General features: G+C 39.5%; 2 protein-coding genes, 1 long non-coding RNA gene and 1 pseudogene across 4 annotated transcripts in view; 1 reads left to right on the forward strand and 3 right to left on the reverse strand.

Moving 5' to 3' along the window:
• Positions 1–20,001, forward strand: part of LOC148739809 (uncharacterized) — a 118,265-nt gene that overhangs the window by 3,021 nt on the left and 95,243 nt on the right. The window lies entirely within an intron of this gene.
• Positions 1,669–5,494, reverse strand: LOC148739810 (diacylglycerol kinase theta-like). Its single transcript, XM_088749717.1, has 6 exons — positions 5,417–5,494; positions 4,747–4,789; positions 4,199–4,267; positions 3,938–3,991; positions 3,201–3,299; positions 1,669–2,879 (listed from the first exon to the last, which is right to left on the reverse strand). The coding sequence occupies exons 3-6, from the start codon at positions 4,205–4,207 to the stop codon at positions 2,766–2,768; spliced, it is 276 nt and encodes a 91-aa protein (XP_088605843.1). The 5' UTR covers positions 4,208–4,267; positions 4,747–4,789; positions 5,417–5,494; the 3' UTR covers positions 1,669–2,765.
• Positions 5,991–7,742, reverse strand: LOC148739811 (diacylglycerol kinase theta-like; annotated as a pseudogene). The gene is made up of 3 exons (XR_015996860.1): positions 7,517–7,742; positions 6,474–6,783; positions 5,991–6,075 (listed from the first exon to the last, which is right to left on the reverse strand). The product of XR_015996860.1 is annotated as a diacylglycerol kinase theta-like (transcript).
• Positions 8,216–13,777, reverse strand: LOC148739812 (uncharacterized). Its single transcript, XM_088749716.1, has one exon. The coding sequence runs from the start codon at positions 13,187–13,189 to the stop codon at positions 8,687–8,689; it is 4,503 nt and encodes a 1,500-aa protein (XP_088605842.1). The 5' UTR covers positions 13,190–13,777; the 3' UTR covers positions 8,216–8,686.

Below are 20,001 nucleotides of genomic sequence, written 5' to 3' on the forward strand. Positions count from 1 at the left end.
ATCTCAGAATTTTACTTCTCTCTCTTCCGAATTTTTCTGCTTGATACCAAATTTACATCTAATATTGAAAAGAACAAAAAGGACTAATGATTCGATTACAATAATAGAACATCTACACGCTTTAGTAAGAATTATCAGAAATTTATCAGTAAAACAAAGATTTAGATAGCTCATATCTAGAATTTTGTTTAATTCGTTTAAGAGTAATTCGCTCTCAGATTGCGTTTTAATCGTTGAGAACGGTGAAGCATCTAACATTTGACAAGAAAGACTCAGACAAGTGTACCAGTCAAAACATCATTCACCACATATTTGGTAGCAGGCTGCTAATCTTAATAGTTCATTACTTACAGATTACGTGTCAAATTGTTTCATTTCACAAGTATCTTTAGTTAAAAATACAAACTAAGGTAAAAATGCAGAAAAATTGAAAAACTTACTGGTAAAGACGTTACTTATGAAAGATTTGGTAGATATAAAATCATCTAAGTAGCTAATTTCTTGAATTTTTTTAACTCTCAGGAGAACATTATGGTAGTTAAAGATAGAGTGATGTCATTTCTGCAATGTTTCGACGTTTGTCATTAGCGCAGATTATAAGAAAAAAAAAAAAAATTAGAAGGATGTTTGGGTAACGAGTAACAACAGCAATTTGAATAGTTCATTCCCACAACTGGCATGAGAATTTTACGCCATTTAAATTAAATTAAACTAAATGAATAAAACCGATGAAAGTAGACAAAAAAGGAAGAGAAAAACAGGAAAATATAACGGGTAAGACGTCGGTTGTTACAGATTTCTTTATAGAATACAAATGATCTAAATAGCTCATTTCTAGAGTTTTTATAACTCGTTTGCGAACATTAAAATCATTGGGAGTTGCAGTGACGTCTGTCACTTTTTTAACATTATTCGTCATTATTAATGATATTAACCTTAACACAAAAAAAAAAGAAAGGAAAAAGGTCTTTGGATACCACAAAAATAGGTATTTGGTAGCGTTTTGAAGTCTAATTTTGTAGTTCATTTTTAAAATTTTTTTAACTCATATCGAGAGTTCTAGTTCATTGTATTATGTGGTATTCAAACTGTTTGAAAGCTTTGTTCAAACGTGTTCATCAAACACGACTAGTTTACTGTAAGAATATCTTTGAAGCAAAAGTGGCATTTAGAGGAAAATGACACCCAGTTAAGATTTATTGTAAAGCGAAGCCTTCAATAAAACATCTGAAAGACCTTACACATGAGTCCGTTCATGGTTTACCCTTTCGGAAGTTTCGAAGTCTCGCTTCAATTTCATCCACAGTATGGATTATGTGTAACAATGGCCTGTCTTAGAGTGAACTGATACAAAAATGATTTCTGTATCTCCTGTCCTAAGCGAGCCTTGATCGCACTGGGTGAGGGGGTAGGTAAATGGCCTGGGTGAGGGGGTAGGTAAATGGCCTTGAATTACTCATAATGTCGAACATTCGTTTTAATAAATTATTCAGTTTGAATCTTTCTTAATTAGAAGAAAGGCGTCACCTCTCTTCTCCGAGCCCAACAACGGCTTTGCCTCTAAAGAGAACAAAAAAAAAAAAAATGCCATGAAAAGGTTATTTCACAAATTTAATTCCTTCGGAACACCACTACATCAGTCTATTTTTTTATAATGACACATTCCAATAAATTTAAAGGCGTAAATGTTTATTTGTTTGAAAATGGATACTTCAGCAGCTAACCTGTTTTTGTACATATAATTACAAGTACAACATTCATTTAAAAACATATTCCAACATAAATTCTCTTCAAATTCTCAGTTCTTTTCTGTATAAATTGGTGGGGCAAGCTAAGCTTTGAACTCCACCTCAAGACAGAGGTTTTATCACTTTAATTTGTACTTTTGACATGACTGTAGAATAGCATGGTATGAGTTTGGTTCTTTAGCGCGTATTGTCGACTACGACACCAATGCGCTTTTACGAGCGAGTAGAAAAAGACCGAGTGTGGCTGAGACGCAGTCTCTGAATTACTTTATACCACTTCAATGAAAGTATTGTGGCCGTTGCTAGAAATGGAGTCGAACAGCAAAAATGGTAACAGAGCTGAAGGACGTATGCGCACGCGCCAGATTTTCCCTCAGGAAAACTGATTTTGAGACGTTTGCCTTGTTGATTTTCAATTCTGTTGCTTCTAGGCGTCGTTTTCCTTGCCGCTTTTGTCTTACAGAAAACTTCAAAAACTTTGTACACCCCTTAAATATTTTCCAAAATAAATTTTCTCGTTTAAAACTTTGGAAATAGGAAAATGTCTTCGACGACAACAAAATGCCTTGGTTTCAAATGTTAGCTCCTTTTTCTTTCCGCAAATTTCGCTAAATTTTAAACCACGTATGCTTCAGCCCGCGCTGTTGACCGCGTACCTTTGACGTAACATTTCGTTTTTAAGCTCTGTCATGAAAGCTCAGTTACAGCGAAGAGGTTCGAGTGGTGACGCCTGATGAAGACGTATTTTAGTCTGAACTATTTATATTTACAGACGTCAGGAAGACAGCGTACACCCAGAGCTATACAAATGACAATAGTTTTCTTCAAAATTTAAATTACATTTTCTCGGCTGAAACAATACCTTACTAGATGAACTTTGCAAGATAAACAAGTTAAATATAAATCAGAGCTGGTACAAATCTTCAGTATAGTTTCTAATGAAGCGGCTATAATTGTGAGTCACTTTTATAAGTAGGATTATTTTCTTCCGTGAGAAAAGGCCCGGGAAAACTCTGTTTAATCGTCATAAAAAATAGTTCTCGTTGCGCTGGGAGTTGAAGGACGACGAGACGAACTTGAAGGTCTTCTTAGGTTTTTCACTTTTACTTTCCTCTTTGAAAGCATCAGTGCCTAAAGAAAACAAGAAGTAAAATGAACTAGAGAGGAAATTTCGAGAAGTGTTCGTTAGCCGTTTTTGCTCTACCAATATATATATATATCCAAATCTCTTAGTAAGAACTCTGACTAAAGTAGTCCGGTTATAAACTTTAAGTGAATTCTTAGAAGTCATTGTTAAAAAAAAAAAACATATGCTTTTTAGCTAAAAAAAGGATAAGATTAAATTGGTTTCCGGGATGTCCCACGTGCTACTTTATCACCGAGATCCGAGCCTTTAATTTTCTCCGGCCAGTAGTCTTTAACAAAGTTATTACACGGTTTTCTGTACAATACCTGTGTTAGTATGGGCCGCACGATCACATTACCCGGAGGCTGCATCCAAGGTTCACCATCTATTTGTACAGGCATCTCTGATTTTAATTTGATATTTATCTGTAATAAAAATCATAATAATGGATAAAAAAGGATCGAAGTGCGTGAATAAAGAGGGTCAGTTTCTAAAGAAACTGTGCTGCTGCGTCGGTGGAGATATTACAACATAATTTGGTTTTATCTGAGTTGATATTATAGATTGACCACTATGGAGGGTGTTTGAAGCTGACGTTTCGAGCGTTAGTCCCTCGTTAGAGCGAATGGTGGAATCGTGAGTTGTGTATTTTCTATACAAAGAAATGGAACTACGCTATTGGGGCAATTTTGCTGTCTTTGAGAAATTTACTCAGGCTCATTAACACCCAACTGCACTGGAAATCGTGTCATTGCCTATACTTATTGGTTACTTGGGCAAAACACCCTATTTTTCCCTAGCCGATGTTCGAAAACCAGAGCTCGCGCTCTTTCTTCTCAGGGGGGAACGAAAAAGAATAGCCCACGTGTAGCCGTAGCCGTACTCTTCCCGCCCCGTGGAGAAACAAAAGGGAGGGTACGGTTACACGCAGGCTTGGGGAAGGGTGGAAATCATTCTTCGCCAACATGGTAATGTGACAAACAAGAATGACAAGATAACAATAAGAGAGAATAACTCACTTATGGCTTCATTTGTTTACTGGATTACAACGAGAAATCTTTACCTGGGCTCCCTGTGCCAGTCGGATACCAGTCCTGATTCCACTTTGAATTTGACCCTATAAGTAAAAAAGAAAAAAAAAAACACTCATCTTCATATTCACTGCTAGATGAAAACGTTTCCGATCCATATACGTAAGAAATGACAAGGCTGGGTACAAAAAATAAGGCAGTTAGTAGTGAAACATCACGTGGTGCAGATTGGAGAGAATCCACCAGCTGATGTTAGGGCATAAAAGGCAAAGCCGGTAGTGATTCTGACTTACCATGTGCATGACTCCCTGAAGTCCAACTACCTCTACAAGACCGTCACAGTGACAAGCTGAGGCATAACCCTGCAAACAGAGTCAGCAATTCTCAATTAAGAGTCGAAGAGGAATCCGGGATCGCATCTGTTTTGATTAACTTTGCTTTGTGATTGGTCCAGATATCTCAAGTCACCATCTGAACTAATCAGGAACAAAACCAAAACAACCGTGTTTTGGTCATTTACAACATCCGTACTCACAAATGATGGCGTTCTCGTTGGCTACATGTACTTACAATTTTGTCTTTTCTGGTTGGCCCTTGTGATTACTTCTGTGTAGGTGTTCTTAAACGATATATCGGTCAGTATATCGGGCGAGAGTTGGTCGATACTCGACCGATACTCATTTGAGACTCGGTCGAGACTCGGTGGAGACTCGATTGATAGATCGGCCGAGATGTATGTCGGCCGATATTGCGATTGACTCGACTGCGTGTTTTTAAAGACCTCACTTGCCTGGGACAAAAAGGACAGAGATCAATGCTAAATTCAAGTCGTATTACATACATCTTCTTTGTCTGGTCCCCATGCATCCGTACCTGCTCCCCAACTAGTCGGACAAAAAAAATATAAAAAATTAAAGGGAAAACTAAATACAAATGAAAACAAAATCCCTCACGTGTATAGAAGCGATACTCGCACCTGAACTGCTACCAATGAAAAATCAGAAAAGAAAACTTTAAAGTTCAACTTTAACTAGATTCGAACCCATGCCTTCTAGCGAGATACAGTCCGGGTGCTACATCCGACCGGGCTGCAAAGTCACATGACGGGCGCGAGACAATTAGGCCATTTTCGATTTATTAAAATTCTAACATGGCTCTGAGGCTTGGAGGTATACAACTAAAGAAATTGATTATTCATCCCTCAACCTCGATGTTGTTCCTTTGTTTTGTTCCCCCAATCCTGGCAGCCAAGTTTGAATTTTGATATATCGAAAATGGCAACTTTTTGTACGTTCTTCGTTCCCGTAAAGGAATCAGATTTTAATGAAATGAAATACATCATGTTGACCTAAATTAGTACTATTTTGACTTCAGGATGAAAACTGAGCATCTTAAATTACGCTTTGAAACCGATTTTAATCTGTTTTCTCAATCCCCTCAATTGGAAATTTCACCACTGCAACACTGATTCGAATTATTTTGACTGACTTCAACTTCCAGCTTTCACTAACCTGCCTATGTTAAGAATAACAATTCCTTCTAGTGTTGGTAAGTCAATTTTTTTGCCATCAATCTGTAGCGAAACAGAAAATTACAAATGAAGATGCTGAGAAACGAGAGAAAGATAGATCACTGGAACCGTAAGGAGTGCAACAGGCAAAAAAGTACCAAGGGATACTCCAAAAACCATCTCATTCGGGCGTTAAATTTTTAAGACAAACGCCTTCAACTACTTGGCGTTCAATCACCCTGTGTTGAATACAACTAACAAACGATGATGATTTTATACAACACTCAATATTAAATGAGTTAAGTCTGTAAACAAGACAAACACCTTCCCAGTGTAGGGGCTTTTAACGCTTTCGCAAAGTGAGGCTGCTGTAAATATTGCTATTCCACCTAATTGTGATGCTAATTCATCGTAGATTAACATCCTCCCCCTTCCCCTTTCGGGGGATTTTGTCCAGTTCATTCGGCCGTTCGCTGTGGGTAAAGAGACGCTTTCTAAGAATACCGAATTCATCCCATGAAGGCAACCACGTAAGCTGTTCCAATATCTTCGTTCTACAGATTAATCACCTCTATTTGGACTTCGTGAGTAAATGTCCGCGAGTAGCCTTTGACCATTTTCTTTATCCCTGCTCTAAAGTAAACTCCTTTGTTATGAAGCCTGAAAAAAGAAAAATCACAGAATCGACGAACTCTTACTTACAATAAATCATAAAACGCAAGTTCGAAGTTTTCTAACCTATCCACTTTCAAAAGCGCTTACGATGGAAGTTAAAATCTGTTGGACGTTTGACTGCTCCGTGTCCGTTAATAACCTTTGGAGGGTGGGAAGGGGGAGGTAGTCTGTAAGACATCTAAAGTGATAAATAAAGTCGGGCACGCACATTCCCACAGACGAATTCGAAATACAGACGACAAAAAGAACAACTCAGAAGACTATGAAACATTTGTTATCAATTGCAAGTGCCAACCAATAGCCTTAGCAATCAACACTGTTCCTTAAATCGAGCGGATGTAAAACTACTGTAACAAGTAGATTTACTTTTTTTGCATCCTCACCTGCTATGGAATTTATCAGGTGCTTCCTCTCTCTGAAGATGAAAATCTAAACGAAGCTCAGCTCCAATTCCGATGCCAAAGTAGTTATTCATCGTAAAAATACTAGGATCGTCCTCTCTTCCTCCCATCGAACCAAGTGCGCTGTCGTTGGACAGTGTGTCAGGAACGTTAGTGTCCACGGAGTGAAACATGACACACCATCTATCAAGAAACACTTCGTGAGCCTGGTCAATGGCCATGAGTAGCGATACAGGACTCTCGCCGCCAGAGTAACCACTTCCCCAATGGAGGATACGAGAGAGATCATTACCTGTACGTTTACAATCTAATTTAGTTTCCCAAACATTATCTATCCACTAAGAAGAACACTAGAGAGATCAGTACATGCAAGCTGAGAATCTCATCCAACTTCCATCTCAATCTGTATCCACTAACGAAATACCCACAAAGAGATTATCAATCACGAGAGGGGAGTGGGCGTCAGTTCTTCCCAACAGAGTACAAAGGGGGAAATCTTAAGAATATTAAAATCCCTTATGGGCGATGAGTAATGGCTTGTCCTGAAGTCGAGAATCTCAGGCAATTTCCAACCTATTCTCCATCTACTATGCTCCGAGGAAGGGCTAACGATTAAAACGACAGCTTTTCAAATGCGTCATAGCGGTTTGTCTATCACTGTAAACCTCTAGTTGTCAACCACGTGCTGGAAACGCTCAATTATTTGTCACATGAAGCATTAAGCTTCGAATAATTATCGATGATCGTTCGTTGATCTTCTTTTAAATACAAAAGCTGTTAAGGCCTAAACAATTAAACTGGAAAGTTTGCACGACTTTTTGAAGTGTCCATCACTTAGAAGCACGTGAGGCAAAGTCGAGGCTAGTTTTAGATTTCCATCCGATCGACCAAGTTTGTCGCAAGAGTCTTGAGATCGATCACACAGCCCAGTACAACAAAACCTAGACAAGGCTTTATGTTCGACTCTGGAAAGAAATTTTCTCTAACTCGCAGTTTACAGGAGTCACTTGTAACAATCCACTTACCAGTGCCAAGAGGAAGTACTGCTGATGCAGGTAACTTACACTTCAACTCTTGAACAACATCATCCAAACACGACAACACCCAGCCAACTGTCCCACCACCACCACAGATCAAGACACGAAAATCAGGAATAGATCTGAAAGCGTAAAATCTAAAACAAACACAATAATCAATTCTAGACCACGGGACAAAGATGAGAGAAGAAAACAAGGCTCGTAGCATTGGGTATAAAATACCTCTAACTGATCAAGATGCAACTTAAACGACAAAATTGGATTTGTGTCACAGTTACTTAATTTTTGTTATGTAAATACACAAATCAGTTTTCGAACTGCTACTACTTAGTAATGAATAAACTTCAACTTCAATTGCAAAAAACAGTTTTCTAGATACGAAGGGCAGGAGTTAAACATACCCTACTAATGGGCCCCCTTCTGTGAGGCTGTACACTTGATGAGGGTTGAGCAGTCTCTGGAAAGCTGCTGATATGTCGGCCCCCTGACCACCTCCACTTCTGGAGTTAACCAGTACTAGAAGGGTTGGCTTCCAGAGGGGAACAGCCCAGTCTACAACCTACAGTCTACCGGCACTGCCAGCGATATTTAGTAAATAAACCCCTTCGGGCGCCTGGTATGTCGGCTGATTGTTACGTGTTCGAATGTTTTGAGGAAAGTTTGTTCGGCACTAAACTGAACGCAGGGTTGTCGGAACAACAACAAGAAGATTTATTCGAAAATGAACGTAATTTCCACAAGTTAGAACTCTAAGCAACTCGTACTCGACAAACTTACACGGCCTCCGCCAACTTGAATAAATACAGCTTTTGTCACGCTCGACTAAACACGGCTAACTCCAACTCTGTTCGCTTGTGAAAGATTAGTTAAAAACTTCGCTGGGACTCGTGTACTTATATACTCTTACAATAGGCTTCTAGAATTCTCTAAATTAGTAATAGTTCTAATTATAGAAGGATTACAAAATACACCGATTTAGAAGCGCTCACGTACGAACCTAAAAATAAACAAACAACGAACTCTCGCGAAGCCTCTAGAATGTAGCGCTAGTCACGCAATACTATTTTTCGTAACATAACCCCCTTCTAGAAGAAATTTCCTAAATTTATCCTAAGTAAGAAAAATTGCGAAATAAGGTGCAGTTCAATGTTAGCAAACTTAATCCTCTACACGACTCAAGTAATCTGCTCCAACGTTCTCTGAGCCTTTAATGGCTTCAACTCTGAATGAATAGCTTTGCAGAAACATAGCCCAACGCATAAGGCGTCCGTTGTTAAACTTAGCACTGTTCATATACTTTAAGGGTTCATGGTCCGTCTGAAGAACAAAAGAAACTCCGTACAGATAAAGATGAAATCTCTTGATACTCCATACAATTGCTAGACATTCCTTCTCAATTGTAGAATAGTTCCTTTCTGCACCTGTCAATTTCTTGCTTGCGTAGCAAACAGGGAATAACTTCTCATTATGTTTCTGCATTAATACTGCACCGATTCCACTGTTGGAGGCGTCCGTCCTTAAGAAATAGGTTTTAGCTGGATCGGGGAGCCGTAGAATAGGCTCGCTTGTTAGGTAAGACTTGATTGTTCGGTAGGCTTTCTCTTGGGCTTCACTCCACTCAACTTTATTAGGTTGGCCTTTCCGCGTAAGGTCAGATAGGGGCGCTGCAATCGCTGCAAAGTTGGGAATAAAATCTCTGTAGTATCCTGCTAGACCCATAAATGATCGCACCTGTTTCTTTGTGCTTGGTCTTGGGGCATCTTTAATTTTCTCCACATTATCCTGATGTAGACCAATCATTCCTTGCTCTAGTCGGTGGCCTAGGAAATCCACACTGTTTACACCGAATAGGCACTTCGTAGGTCTAATAGTGAACCCCGCTTGTACAAGGCGTAAAAATAGCTCTCTTAGGGCTCCAATATGTTCTTCCCACGTACGGGTGTGAACCAATATATCATCCCAGTAGAAATCAACGTTGGCTAAATCTTTTAGCAGCTTCTTCATTGCACGCTTCAGTGTTGCTGCAGAGTTGATCATTCCGAACGGCATCTTCAGGAACTCGTACGATCCATCGGGTGTTACGAACGCCGTTTTCTGTATGTCCTCTTCCGGTATTTTTATCTGCCAATATCCCTTGCTTAGGTCAATTTTTGAGTAGAACTTGTCTCCACTAAGCTTCTGAAACAAATGTTCGGCGGTTGGCATAGGTTCGGGGTCAAATACAGTTAGTTTGTTTAGTTTCCGATAATCAACGCACACACGGTTTGTGTTGTCTTTTTTCTTCACTACTACCACAGGTGATGCATACGGAGAACTGGACTCTCTAATAACTCCCATTTTGATCATGTCGACAATATCTCTTCTCAGCGACTCTCTGATGCTGTAAGGCACTGGGTAAGGTCTTGATCTAACCGGTTCGTCTGAAATGAGTTTGATATGATGCTGAACGAGATCTGTAGCACCTGGTGCTTCAGTGAACAAATTCGCGAACTGTTTAGCCAGGTCCGTAAATTCATTGCGTTGCTCATTCGTCAGATTTGGTCCGGTTTTAACATCCTCGATCGATTCTTTTGCTACATATCCACCAAGCTCTAAGAAATCAATGTTTTCTTCTTCTGCTTCATCCGCTTTAACTGCACAGTTGACAGCATCGTCTACACACGAAGCGCCTACTCCACCAGCTAATGCTCTTTCGGCTGTGGTCTCCTCTTGCTCAAAATACTTTTTAAGTAGATTAGCGTGGTAAATTTTCTCCTTGCCTTTTACTTTCACCTTGTAGTCATTGAGACCTACCACAGAACTAACTTCAAAGGGGCCCTTCCACTGCATAAGTAGCTTGTTGTGGTCGGTAGGTAGCAGTATAAGCACTTTTTCACCTGACTGGAACTTCCTAACTTTGGCCTTTCGGTCGTAATAGTGCTTTCCTTTCTGCTGGGCTTTCTCCAGTTCACTATGGGCGAGTTTAAGAGTATCTTCTAACTTCTCTCGTAATTCGAAAACGTATTGGTAACTGTTCTTTACCTCAGGCTCGTCAACTTCTTTCGTCCACAGCTGTTTGAGTATAGCCATTGGTCCTCTGACAGCTCTTCCATATAACAACTCAAACGGTGAAAAACCGGTGGACTCTTGGGGAACTTCACGATAAGCGAACAACAGCGGATTTATATAGCGATGCCACTGCCTTGGCTGCTCACTACACAGTCTCTTCAACATAGACTTCATTGTTCCATTGAACTTCTCCGTTAAGCCGTTACACATCGGGTGATAGGGTGTTGTTGTAAGCTGTTTAATGCTTAGTAGACGTTTGACTTCTCTCATGCAGTCCGAAACGAACTGCGTACCCAGATCACTCAAGATCTCTTCGGGTACTCCTAAACGACTAAAGATATCTACCAATGCCTCTGCTACAGTCTCTGTGTCAATTTTCTTAAGTGGCACAGCCTCGGGGTAGCGAGTCGAAAAATCTACCATTGTCAATATATATCTGTGTCCTTCTTCACTCGGGGGACTTATAGGGCCAACAAGATCTATTGCTACTCTCTTAAAGGGTTTATCAATCAATGGCATCTTCTCTAACGGTACTTTTGGTACTGATCCTTTACTTACGGTTTTCTGACAAACGTCACAGGACTTGCAAAATCGAGTGACGTCACCTTGAATTCCAGGCCAGTAAAACGCACTCTGGATCTTGTCCGTTGTTTTCTTTATACCCATGTGTCCGCCCATGATCGATCCGTGAGCTACTTGCATTATGGAGCGTCTCAACTTTCCAGGTACCATAACTTGTTTAAGTGGCTTACCACCATTTACATAGGGATGCTGGTACAAGCGGTACAGTACTCCAGATTTTTCTTCAAAGGAAATCTCCGCCTGACCCTTCACTAGTACACCGTCTCGATCCCAATACTTACGTAGGCTCTCATCTTCTCGCTGCATCTGTTTGAGCTTCTCCTTATCCACAATAGGGTTTTCACGGGTACTAGGCACTCTCAAAGTGGTGCGTTCATCCTTTTTCTTAGCTTGACTTCGGGTCGTTACCGCACAAGCCTCTTGCCAACTGGGATCTGGATTTTGTGCGTCCCTTGCATCACGTACATTACCAATAATTAGGTCGTAGATAGGATCTGAAAGGCACTGCGCTTCTACATGACCCTTGAGATAAGGCGTATCAACATAAATTCTTGCTATAGGCACTTTCCTCGCTGTGTTGTCTATAAGCAGCATGACGTTAAAATCTCCGGTGAACTGATCCTCGCTAACAAGGTTCTTCCTGACTACAACTCCACTGCAACCGGTATCTCTTAAAACGTCAACAGTCTTCTCTCCTACTCTGCCTTTTACAACTGGCATCTTACTTCTTACTCCAGATAAGGGTTCAACACAGGCATTACTTAGCAACGGGACTTTCTTGCCACAGGCCAACAGAAGCTGATCATTTTGAATACACGACTTAACTTCCTCAGGGGTAGCGTTAAGATCTGGTGACTTAACCAAACAGCCAGCACTAACTTGACCACGTTGCACAAGATTACTATCTTTACCTTGATTTCCTGACTTCCGTCCACTCGATCGACAGTTCCTCGCCTCATGACCTCGCCTGCCACATAGGAAACACTTTCTTACTAGAGCTGGACAGTTAATCGCTTTGTGTCCGTGGGCATTACATTTGTAACACTGGGGAGCTGTTGTCTCGCTCTGTGAATTCTTTGTTTCCTCCGTTTTGGATGGCCTCTTGGACGCGGAACTAAAGAACTGCTTTCCATGTGCTTCCAAGTATTGATCGGCGATTTTCGCTATCTGGTCAAGCGTTTCCGGGGCTCTTTCACGAAGGTGAATAGCTAACTCCTTTGGGCAGGAGTCAATAAACTGTTCTTCCACAATTAAGTCTTTCAGGCCTTCAAAGGACTGTTCAGTGTGTGACAGTTGCAACCACCGCAACAAGTATCTCTCCAGCCGCACTATAAACTGTTCTGGACTCTCATCGACTTCCGGCTTCGATGTTCTAAATTTACGGCGATATCCGTCCTCCGTAAGGTCATATCTCTTCGTCAAAGCTAGCTTCACCCGGTCATAATCTTGGGCTGCCCCCTCAGATAACCGCAAATAAACTTCTAGTGCACGTCCAGACAAAAGAGCGCTAAGTTTCGAAGCCCATCCTGTTTTCTCCCACTTAGCTGTCGTTGCAAATCTCTCAAATCTCTGTAAATAAGCATCCAAGTCGTCCTTGCCATCGATGAATGAGGGAAGCTTGGGTGCCTTGGCCCTATCCTCTCTTACTTCAGGACGCCCGTCAGCATTCTGCACGGCCAAACGTGCAATCTCCAACTCGTGTTCTCTTTTTGCCGCTTCAATACTCTCTCTCTGTTTCAACAGCTCGGCTTCCATCTCCAATTTTCTTAGTTCGCGTTCTTGTCGCCTAGTTTCTCTCTCTTCGTCTTCTTTTCTGCGTCTTTCCTCCTTCTCTTCCTCTTCCTTTCTTTTATTCTCTTCAAGCATTCGACGTCTCTCTTCCTTTTCTTCTTCTCTCTCTTCCCGTTCCCTTCTTCGTTCTTCTTCAAGCAGTCTGCGTTTCTCTTCTTTTTCTTCCTCGTCTCTCACAAACTCAAGGAGCTTTTCTCCTTCCAAACCAAATTCTTTTCCCATCTGCAAAAGCTTTTCCATTTCCAAAGCGGTGTTTCACAGCAAAACCACAATACACTCTCTTGTACGGTTCTTCTTACTTTTTCTGTAACTGCTTCTTGAATTGTCCTATCCTGGTTTCTGTAGTCGGTAAACAAATGAATTCCTCTCCCGGACAGGCCCCCAATGTTACGTGTTCGAATGTTTTGAGGAAAGTTTGTTCGGCACTAAACTGAACGCAGGGTTGTCGGAACAACAACAAAAAGATTTATTCGAAAATGAACGTAATTTCCACAAGTTAGAACTCTAAGCAACTCGTACTCGACAAACTTACACGGCCTCCGCCAACTTGAATAAATACAGCTTTTGTCACGCTCGACTAAACACGGCTAACTCCAACTCTGTTCGCTTGTGAAAGATTAGTTAAAAACTTCGCTGGGACTCGTGTACTTATATACTCTTACAATAGGCTTCTAGAATTCTCTAAATTAGTAATAGTTCTAATTATAGAAGGATTACAAAATACACCGATTTAGAAACGCTCACGTACGAACCTAAAAATAAACAAACAACGAACTCTCGCGAAGCCTCTAGAATGTAGCGCTAGTCACGCAATACTATTTTTCGTAACACTGATAATGTCCGCGGCTGAGAGATTGTCCGAAAAATGAGTATTTGGCCGAGAAGCGAAGCCTTGAGGGCAAATATGAAATTTTGAGGACAATCTCTCAGCCAAGGACATTATCAGCCGACATACCAGCAAGCCAGAACAGGATCTATTTATTTTATAACCCTTCCATTAATTTCCACATCGCAATTAAACTGCGCGTAAACAAACAAAAAAAGCCAGTGGTGATCTGATGGCGAATGCGCGTGATTGACGCGAGCAAGCAAAAAAGACCAGTTTGATTTCCTTCCATGTAAATAGGAGAACGGAAAAGTTGACACTCTTGTATTGACTATGTTTTTTTTTTGCACGGAAAAAATCGGAGGACAAATATCGACGCGGACGGGGGTTATTGCGTGATAACTGTCCCGTGATTTTGCACCACGTGACGTATAGTAATCAATAAAAACCGTGCCAAAATCAATGGGTGGGTTATAAACTGTAATAATACTTGTGTAAGTAGATTCATGCATTGAACTCTAGAATCTAGTAGCTCACCATAACTTGGAAACACACTTTTCATCTCACAATATTCCATAGCTGCAAAACAATTACATAGAAAGTGTTAATTGAAATGAAGAAAGAGGATGAGAACAAACACAACCAGAAGCCGTCCTCAGAAGATTCCAATGCGCAAGTCATTTGGCCACTAAAATGTCTCTTGTCAACTCGTTCCCAAACCTCCGTTCCCCTTGCAGAGTGGAATGAACGTGACAGGTTTTCAAGCGAACGAGGATTAAGGGGACGAAATTAATCTCGCATAAAGCAAAGTCACTTGTCTATAAGCATCTCACAAACAAACAAAACAGAACTCACTTTCTCCTAGAATGTCGCTAATCAAAGTTTTGTATTTACTTGGTTCCAGGCCTACTGGGAGACTTCCAACACAAATGCATACACTTCCCAACGGTTCTAAGTTTTGCCTCAAGTAGAATCTTGTGAGTTTCATTTTCCTTACAGACTTCTGCAAAGAAAAGACGTTAATTCAATTTCATAGAGAACCTACGATCTTCAGATAAAAGCAATATTTGTTATATATCATTAGAAATCACTTTGCACTTATCAAAGAAAGTTATAATTGAAGACAGAATAGCTGGAAGCACGAAATTATATAAAGAGCAAAATTATGGCTATGTAATCCGGCAGAACTTTCCTGGTTCAGTACATTCTAAAAATAATTCAATCTGGTAAAAATCAAAATCCAGATGGCCATAAATTTGAGAATAGCCACCATGATTGTAACTTTAGAGGAAGTCAATTGGAAAGTGAAAAGACAGAGAAGTGCCTCACTCAGATAATTAAAAACAAACAAAAACAAAATGATGGGAGAAATTTGGGAGAGTCCAAAACAAAGAAAGGGGTCAACTTTCGTGAGTGAGGAGGGGAAGGCGATTTCCCAAAGAACGCTCACTCAGTTGAGGAAATATAAAGGTAATAGAGTTTTTAGAGTCCGTGAGGAAAATGTCATTTACATTGAGAACTTAGAAGAAAAAGTATCAAAGTCCTCCCAATTGATAGCCTTCACAAAGTTCAAGGGCTTATTATTAATTTGAAACAAAAGCGGAACATTACATGCATTCCAAAGTCCTACTGATTAATAACAAAATCTTACTTTTCTACTATCCATCAAGGATTTCCATGGACAGTCATTGTGTTCCATTCTTCGTTCACGGACTGATAATTCAATAAGAATAAAGGTGGTGTTAACTGGCAGGTTAATTATCAAAAACGCTAAATTTTAAATTGAATGCACTGCATGGAGTTCTATGAAGAATTTGCGAGTAATTTTCTACACACGCTTTCGAGTATTTCTTTCACCCGCGCGTAATTTGCGTGTAAATTGCGTGCAATATGGCGGATTTACAAGCATAATATGCGCGTGTAATGCTGCTATTCTTTCAGTCGGTATTGCGTGCAGTATTGAGTTAATAACTAAAGCAAATGTCGTTTATCCCATTACGACCTCAATTATGAAAAATAAGTTTAGAAAAATCTACATAAATGGGATATGTTACCTCCTTGAGTTAGATGTACTTCAGTTAGGGAAAAGTCATTTTCATTGGCACCCTGTGCATAAGAATTAATGTCATAGTTAACAAAAAAGCAGAGGAATTCCATTCAAACTTCACGCAATTAGTATTTAATTCATTTTAAGTTGCATTAAAAATCAGTCCTGTGAAACAAAAAGAAAGATTGAGAATGTTCCAAAAGATTGGACTACATAATGAGGAGAAGAGTGATGGAAGTGAACTGAGAGAAAGGATGAGAGTGAGAAAAGAGAGGGAAGGAAAAGAAAGCATGGAAACGAGAAAGTGAGAGAAAGAGGAAGGGAGCAAGGGACAGGGAGGAAGCAGTGAAAGAAAAGAGGGAGGAATTGAGAAACAATCAAGAGAAGATGAGAAGGTGTGAGGAGGGGCGGGAAGGGAGAAAGCAAGGAAGAAAGGGCGGGAGGAGAGCACCCTAAAAATTGATGACATAACGCACTGAAACTTGAGACAAACCTTCAATCCAAATATTTCTAAAGAAAGTATGGACATAAAGTATTAAGCTAGGAATAAAAAGAACCGTCAAATTAGTCAGATGACAAAGTGGATCGAAAACCTGTTTGAAGTCAAAATTCTTAAGAGTTATGCTTTAACGAGCATTGATGTGAAGATCAAACCTAGGAATTCAAAAGAAACCAAACATATGTTGCACTTTATATCGAAAATCAATGTAATTGAGAAAAATACTGCGTTTATAAACTCACCAAATACAGCAAAAACATGTCCGTTCCATGCCGTGAACATTCACCTCCTTCTCTCACATTGAAGGGATCACGAACGATGATCTTCGAGAAACTCTGCGCCTCCACTCCCTACGATCTCCGGTCAACAACAACGTACTTCAGCTTGGGAATTTTCGGAAATCAAAACTAAACAGAACTCAGCTGAACAGGAGCAGACTTTGAGTGAAATGCACGCCAAGAACGATCACGGTAAAACACGTGGAGATAATGAATGTCAAAGCGCGAATAGACGCTTCCACATTCAAATCTAGCGGAACTTTTGCTTTGTTCATATCAAAAAGCTGCGGTCACTTCAAAGTCGGCCATAAATATCACATCCTGGCCTGGGTCGAAAACAAAGACGTGTGAAATTCTTCAGGAGCAACGTAATTGCTAGATCGTTATTCTTCTTGTTCGCTTCCCGCCCACTCTACTCAAGCATTACTCTTTCTTAAAAAAATAAAAAAATATCCCTAACAAAGTCCTCCGCTACAAGGTAAAGGATGCTCTGGACACACTTCGCACTTTTTGTGAGGGAAGCAGCCGAAGCAACCACCGATCCGCCATGTTTGTTTACCAAATGTAATCGAATTTCACCGCTGACCAGATGATCACTGTAATAACAGCTTTTACTTTGTGCGATCGTACGCTGTAACATGGCGGTTCTCAGCAAAACTTTCGAAGCTGCAACTGATCGGAGCAATCACCATATTTCCTTTATGGTCGAGATATCACTTATCCAGAACTAACCCTTTTTTGAGACACTGAAGCAATATCTTCATCAAAAGATGGCTGTACTTGACAGCGCAAATCATTCGAGGGTGGCTGTTCCGGTATTTGAATCGCTTGAAAAGTGTTTTAAAAAAATATGAATTTGAAAGATACCAAAGTAATCCAACACTTGGCTGTTTTGAAAATCGTAATTACGTCGTTATAAATTCGTGATAATCGTTCAAAAGAAATAGTCTTCCGTCAAGCGTTTGATAACCATTACAAGCTTAAAATCGAGGAAAAGCTTTCCACAAGCGATCAGGTGATGGAGACTTTAAACTAAAATGAAACTGACTAAGCTGACAATTTCTCTCAGTTTTGCTAAATGTAAATTAGTTGTTCACTATTTCTGGCTTATTCCAGTTTCCTGCAAGAAATGCAGACTGGAAGAGGCTGTCAATTTCTAGCAGCAGCAAATACGTGCATTGAATTCCAGCTATTTCCAGGTTTTGAAAGAACTTAGAACTTGGAAACACTGGAAAAATATTTTCTAGAAAAAGCTAGAATAGGATTCTGGAATAAAGCTGTCATATTCAAGAAACTTCTAGAAAGCTCCAGAAATTAATAGAAAGCTGGAAATTGGTTTTCCAAGGGTATCTGTGGGAAAACTCAAGGAATTTGTCGCGATTACCTGCTTGCCCGGGTTTTGTTATGCAGTCAAGAAAACTACTCTAAATCAAAAGCTCATTAAACGTGGCATGCATACGGGAGGACTAGCTCTGGTGAATTTTATGGCAAAATATGTTGTGGCGAGAATGAATCGAGATACGTTTGGTTAGTCAAAAGTAGTCAAGGCTGAAGTTTGTTGTTGAAATATCGATAAGACTGTAAGTTGTAATCTATTGTGCTGTTTTCCAGTTATTTCTGCGGTGATGTGAACGAGCCAGATTAAACCCTCGCGGGCCAAAGATTCTAAAATATCACGGGATCTCTCTTTTTTTTTTTTTTTTTTTTAATTTTTTACGCGATATTTGCTGTATCCTTACTCAAAATAACGTATTTACGAGCGTTTCTCTTGGAGAAACATTGAAAAATTAGTATGAAGAATATTTTTTGCCGTTTTTGAATAAATACAATACAATTGTAGTCTTGGCTATTAATTTTTTGTAGGAGTGTCACCACAGGTGTTTCAAAGTAATGCTGGGAAATGAATGATTTATTACAAATCGTGTCTCCATGCTGCATTGATTTTAATATCTTGGGTTTGATTATCTAGTTTGCATGAAATAATATTATTTGTGCGGACAGGAAAACATAGATCTTATCAGAAACTTGTAAATTCATTGTTCTTTAATAGAGAGGTGCAACTGGACGTAAAGACAGCAGAGTGACAATGACTCTCAAAAAAGAAACAACAGCCTTGAGGTGCAAAGGTGCAACTGATTTACAAGTGATACGTATAGTGTAACTCATGCAGTGTAACGATGGAACATATTTCTACATGTACCAATAAAATAAGTGCAAGACTTTAATTTTAATATCTAGCAAGAACAAATATGATTTGTGCCTAATAGAAAAGCACTTCAATTACCCAACAGTGTTTATATTGTTGAATTGAGACATATATAATTACCCCAGTGGAACAAAGGGGGAAACCTTACAGCGTCATTTCAAAGTTTCATTCAGAGTTTTCAATGGAAATATAATAATGGTGGTAGAAGTCAGTAGACTAAATTTATTATCAAAATTGAAAAAAAAAAGGAGTACACTCAGGTCACCAAAATTTTAGCAATTAAGAAAATATGTACAGTATATGTACGCACTGTAACCTGAATTTTCTCTGATCTGTGATGGCTTTCAATACACTATTTTATTACCAAATTTTGAAACTGATGGTCAAGGGATATTATCTAGCCATATTTATAGTCAGAGAAATTTCATTTTGGTGTTGTAAAATTATAAAGCCAAAGTTATCACTCAACTGCCAACCAGAGCTAAACAAAAATCTTGAAGGAACTAATGAGAACTCAATTAATGTAACAAAATTGAATGACCTCTTCTACTGTCTGATTAAAATCTACTAGTTGAAGCTCTTTTAAAGATGTTACGATTTCCCCATTCTTGATCTCATGTAAACAATACCAGAAAGCTCACCAGTTGACGAGTAACTGCCACTTTAACTTTATCACTCACTGGTATTTCATTATCTGTTGATTGATTTTATTTATTTATTTATTTTTTAACAGATTGGGAGATGGGTATAAAAGGAATGTGCATGGGTTAAGTTTTAGAAATGCTATGTAATTAAAACAACAACAATAACAAAGTTGGAAGATTTTCTTTTTTCAGCAGACAGTGCCATTAAGCAGTAGACTTGTTCTAGACTGGAGCTTTGCGGAATTTCCTGAAGTGAAACAAAAATACTGGCTTAAAATTGTACTTCTATAAGCAACAAATTGGGGTGCAAAAAATTGTGCCTGAAGATGGGTACAGGGACCCATTAGTGGCTCCTGGTGGGTACTATTTTCAAGTTCTATTCATTTGAAATAAATGATTTGCAACCATAACTGATAATAAGATTGATGACTGGCAGCTGCTACTCAAACTCACTTTGAACTTAAGAGCCTTACTATAAATGACTTTCTCTCCCTCCTTTTCTTTTTGTATTGTCTACAGATAAGTTCAAAATCCCCCTTTGGGCCCCCCTGC

This window comes from Stylophora pistillata, chromosome 2 (genome assembly GCF_964205215.1).
Source record: "Stylophora pistillata chromosome 2, jaStyPist1.2, whole genome shotgun sequence".
Taxonomy (NCBI): Eukaryota; Metazoa; Cnidaria; class Anthozoa; order Scleractinia; family Pocilloporidae; genus Stylophora; species Stylophora pistillata.

Coding starts and splice junctions, on each gene's coding strand:
- LOC148739810 (XM_088749717.1), bottom strand. Junction 3,300..3,937: donor GACTGGCACAGGGAGCCCAG/GTAAAGATTTCT, acceptor TTTTTATTACAG/ATAAATATCAAATTAAAATC. Junction 2,880..3,200: donor TGCGGCCCATACTAACACAG/GTATTGTACAGA, acceptor TGTTTTCTTTAG/GCACTGATGCTTTCAAAGAG.
- LOC148739812 (XM_088749716.1), bottom strand. CDS start 13,189: ATGGAAAAGCTTTTGCAGATGGGAAAAGAATTTGGTTTGGAAGGAGAA.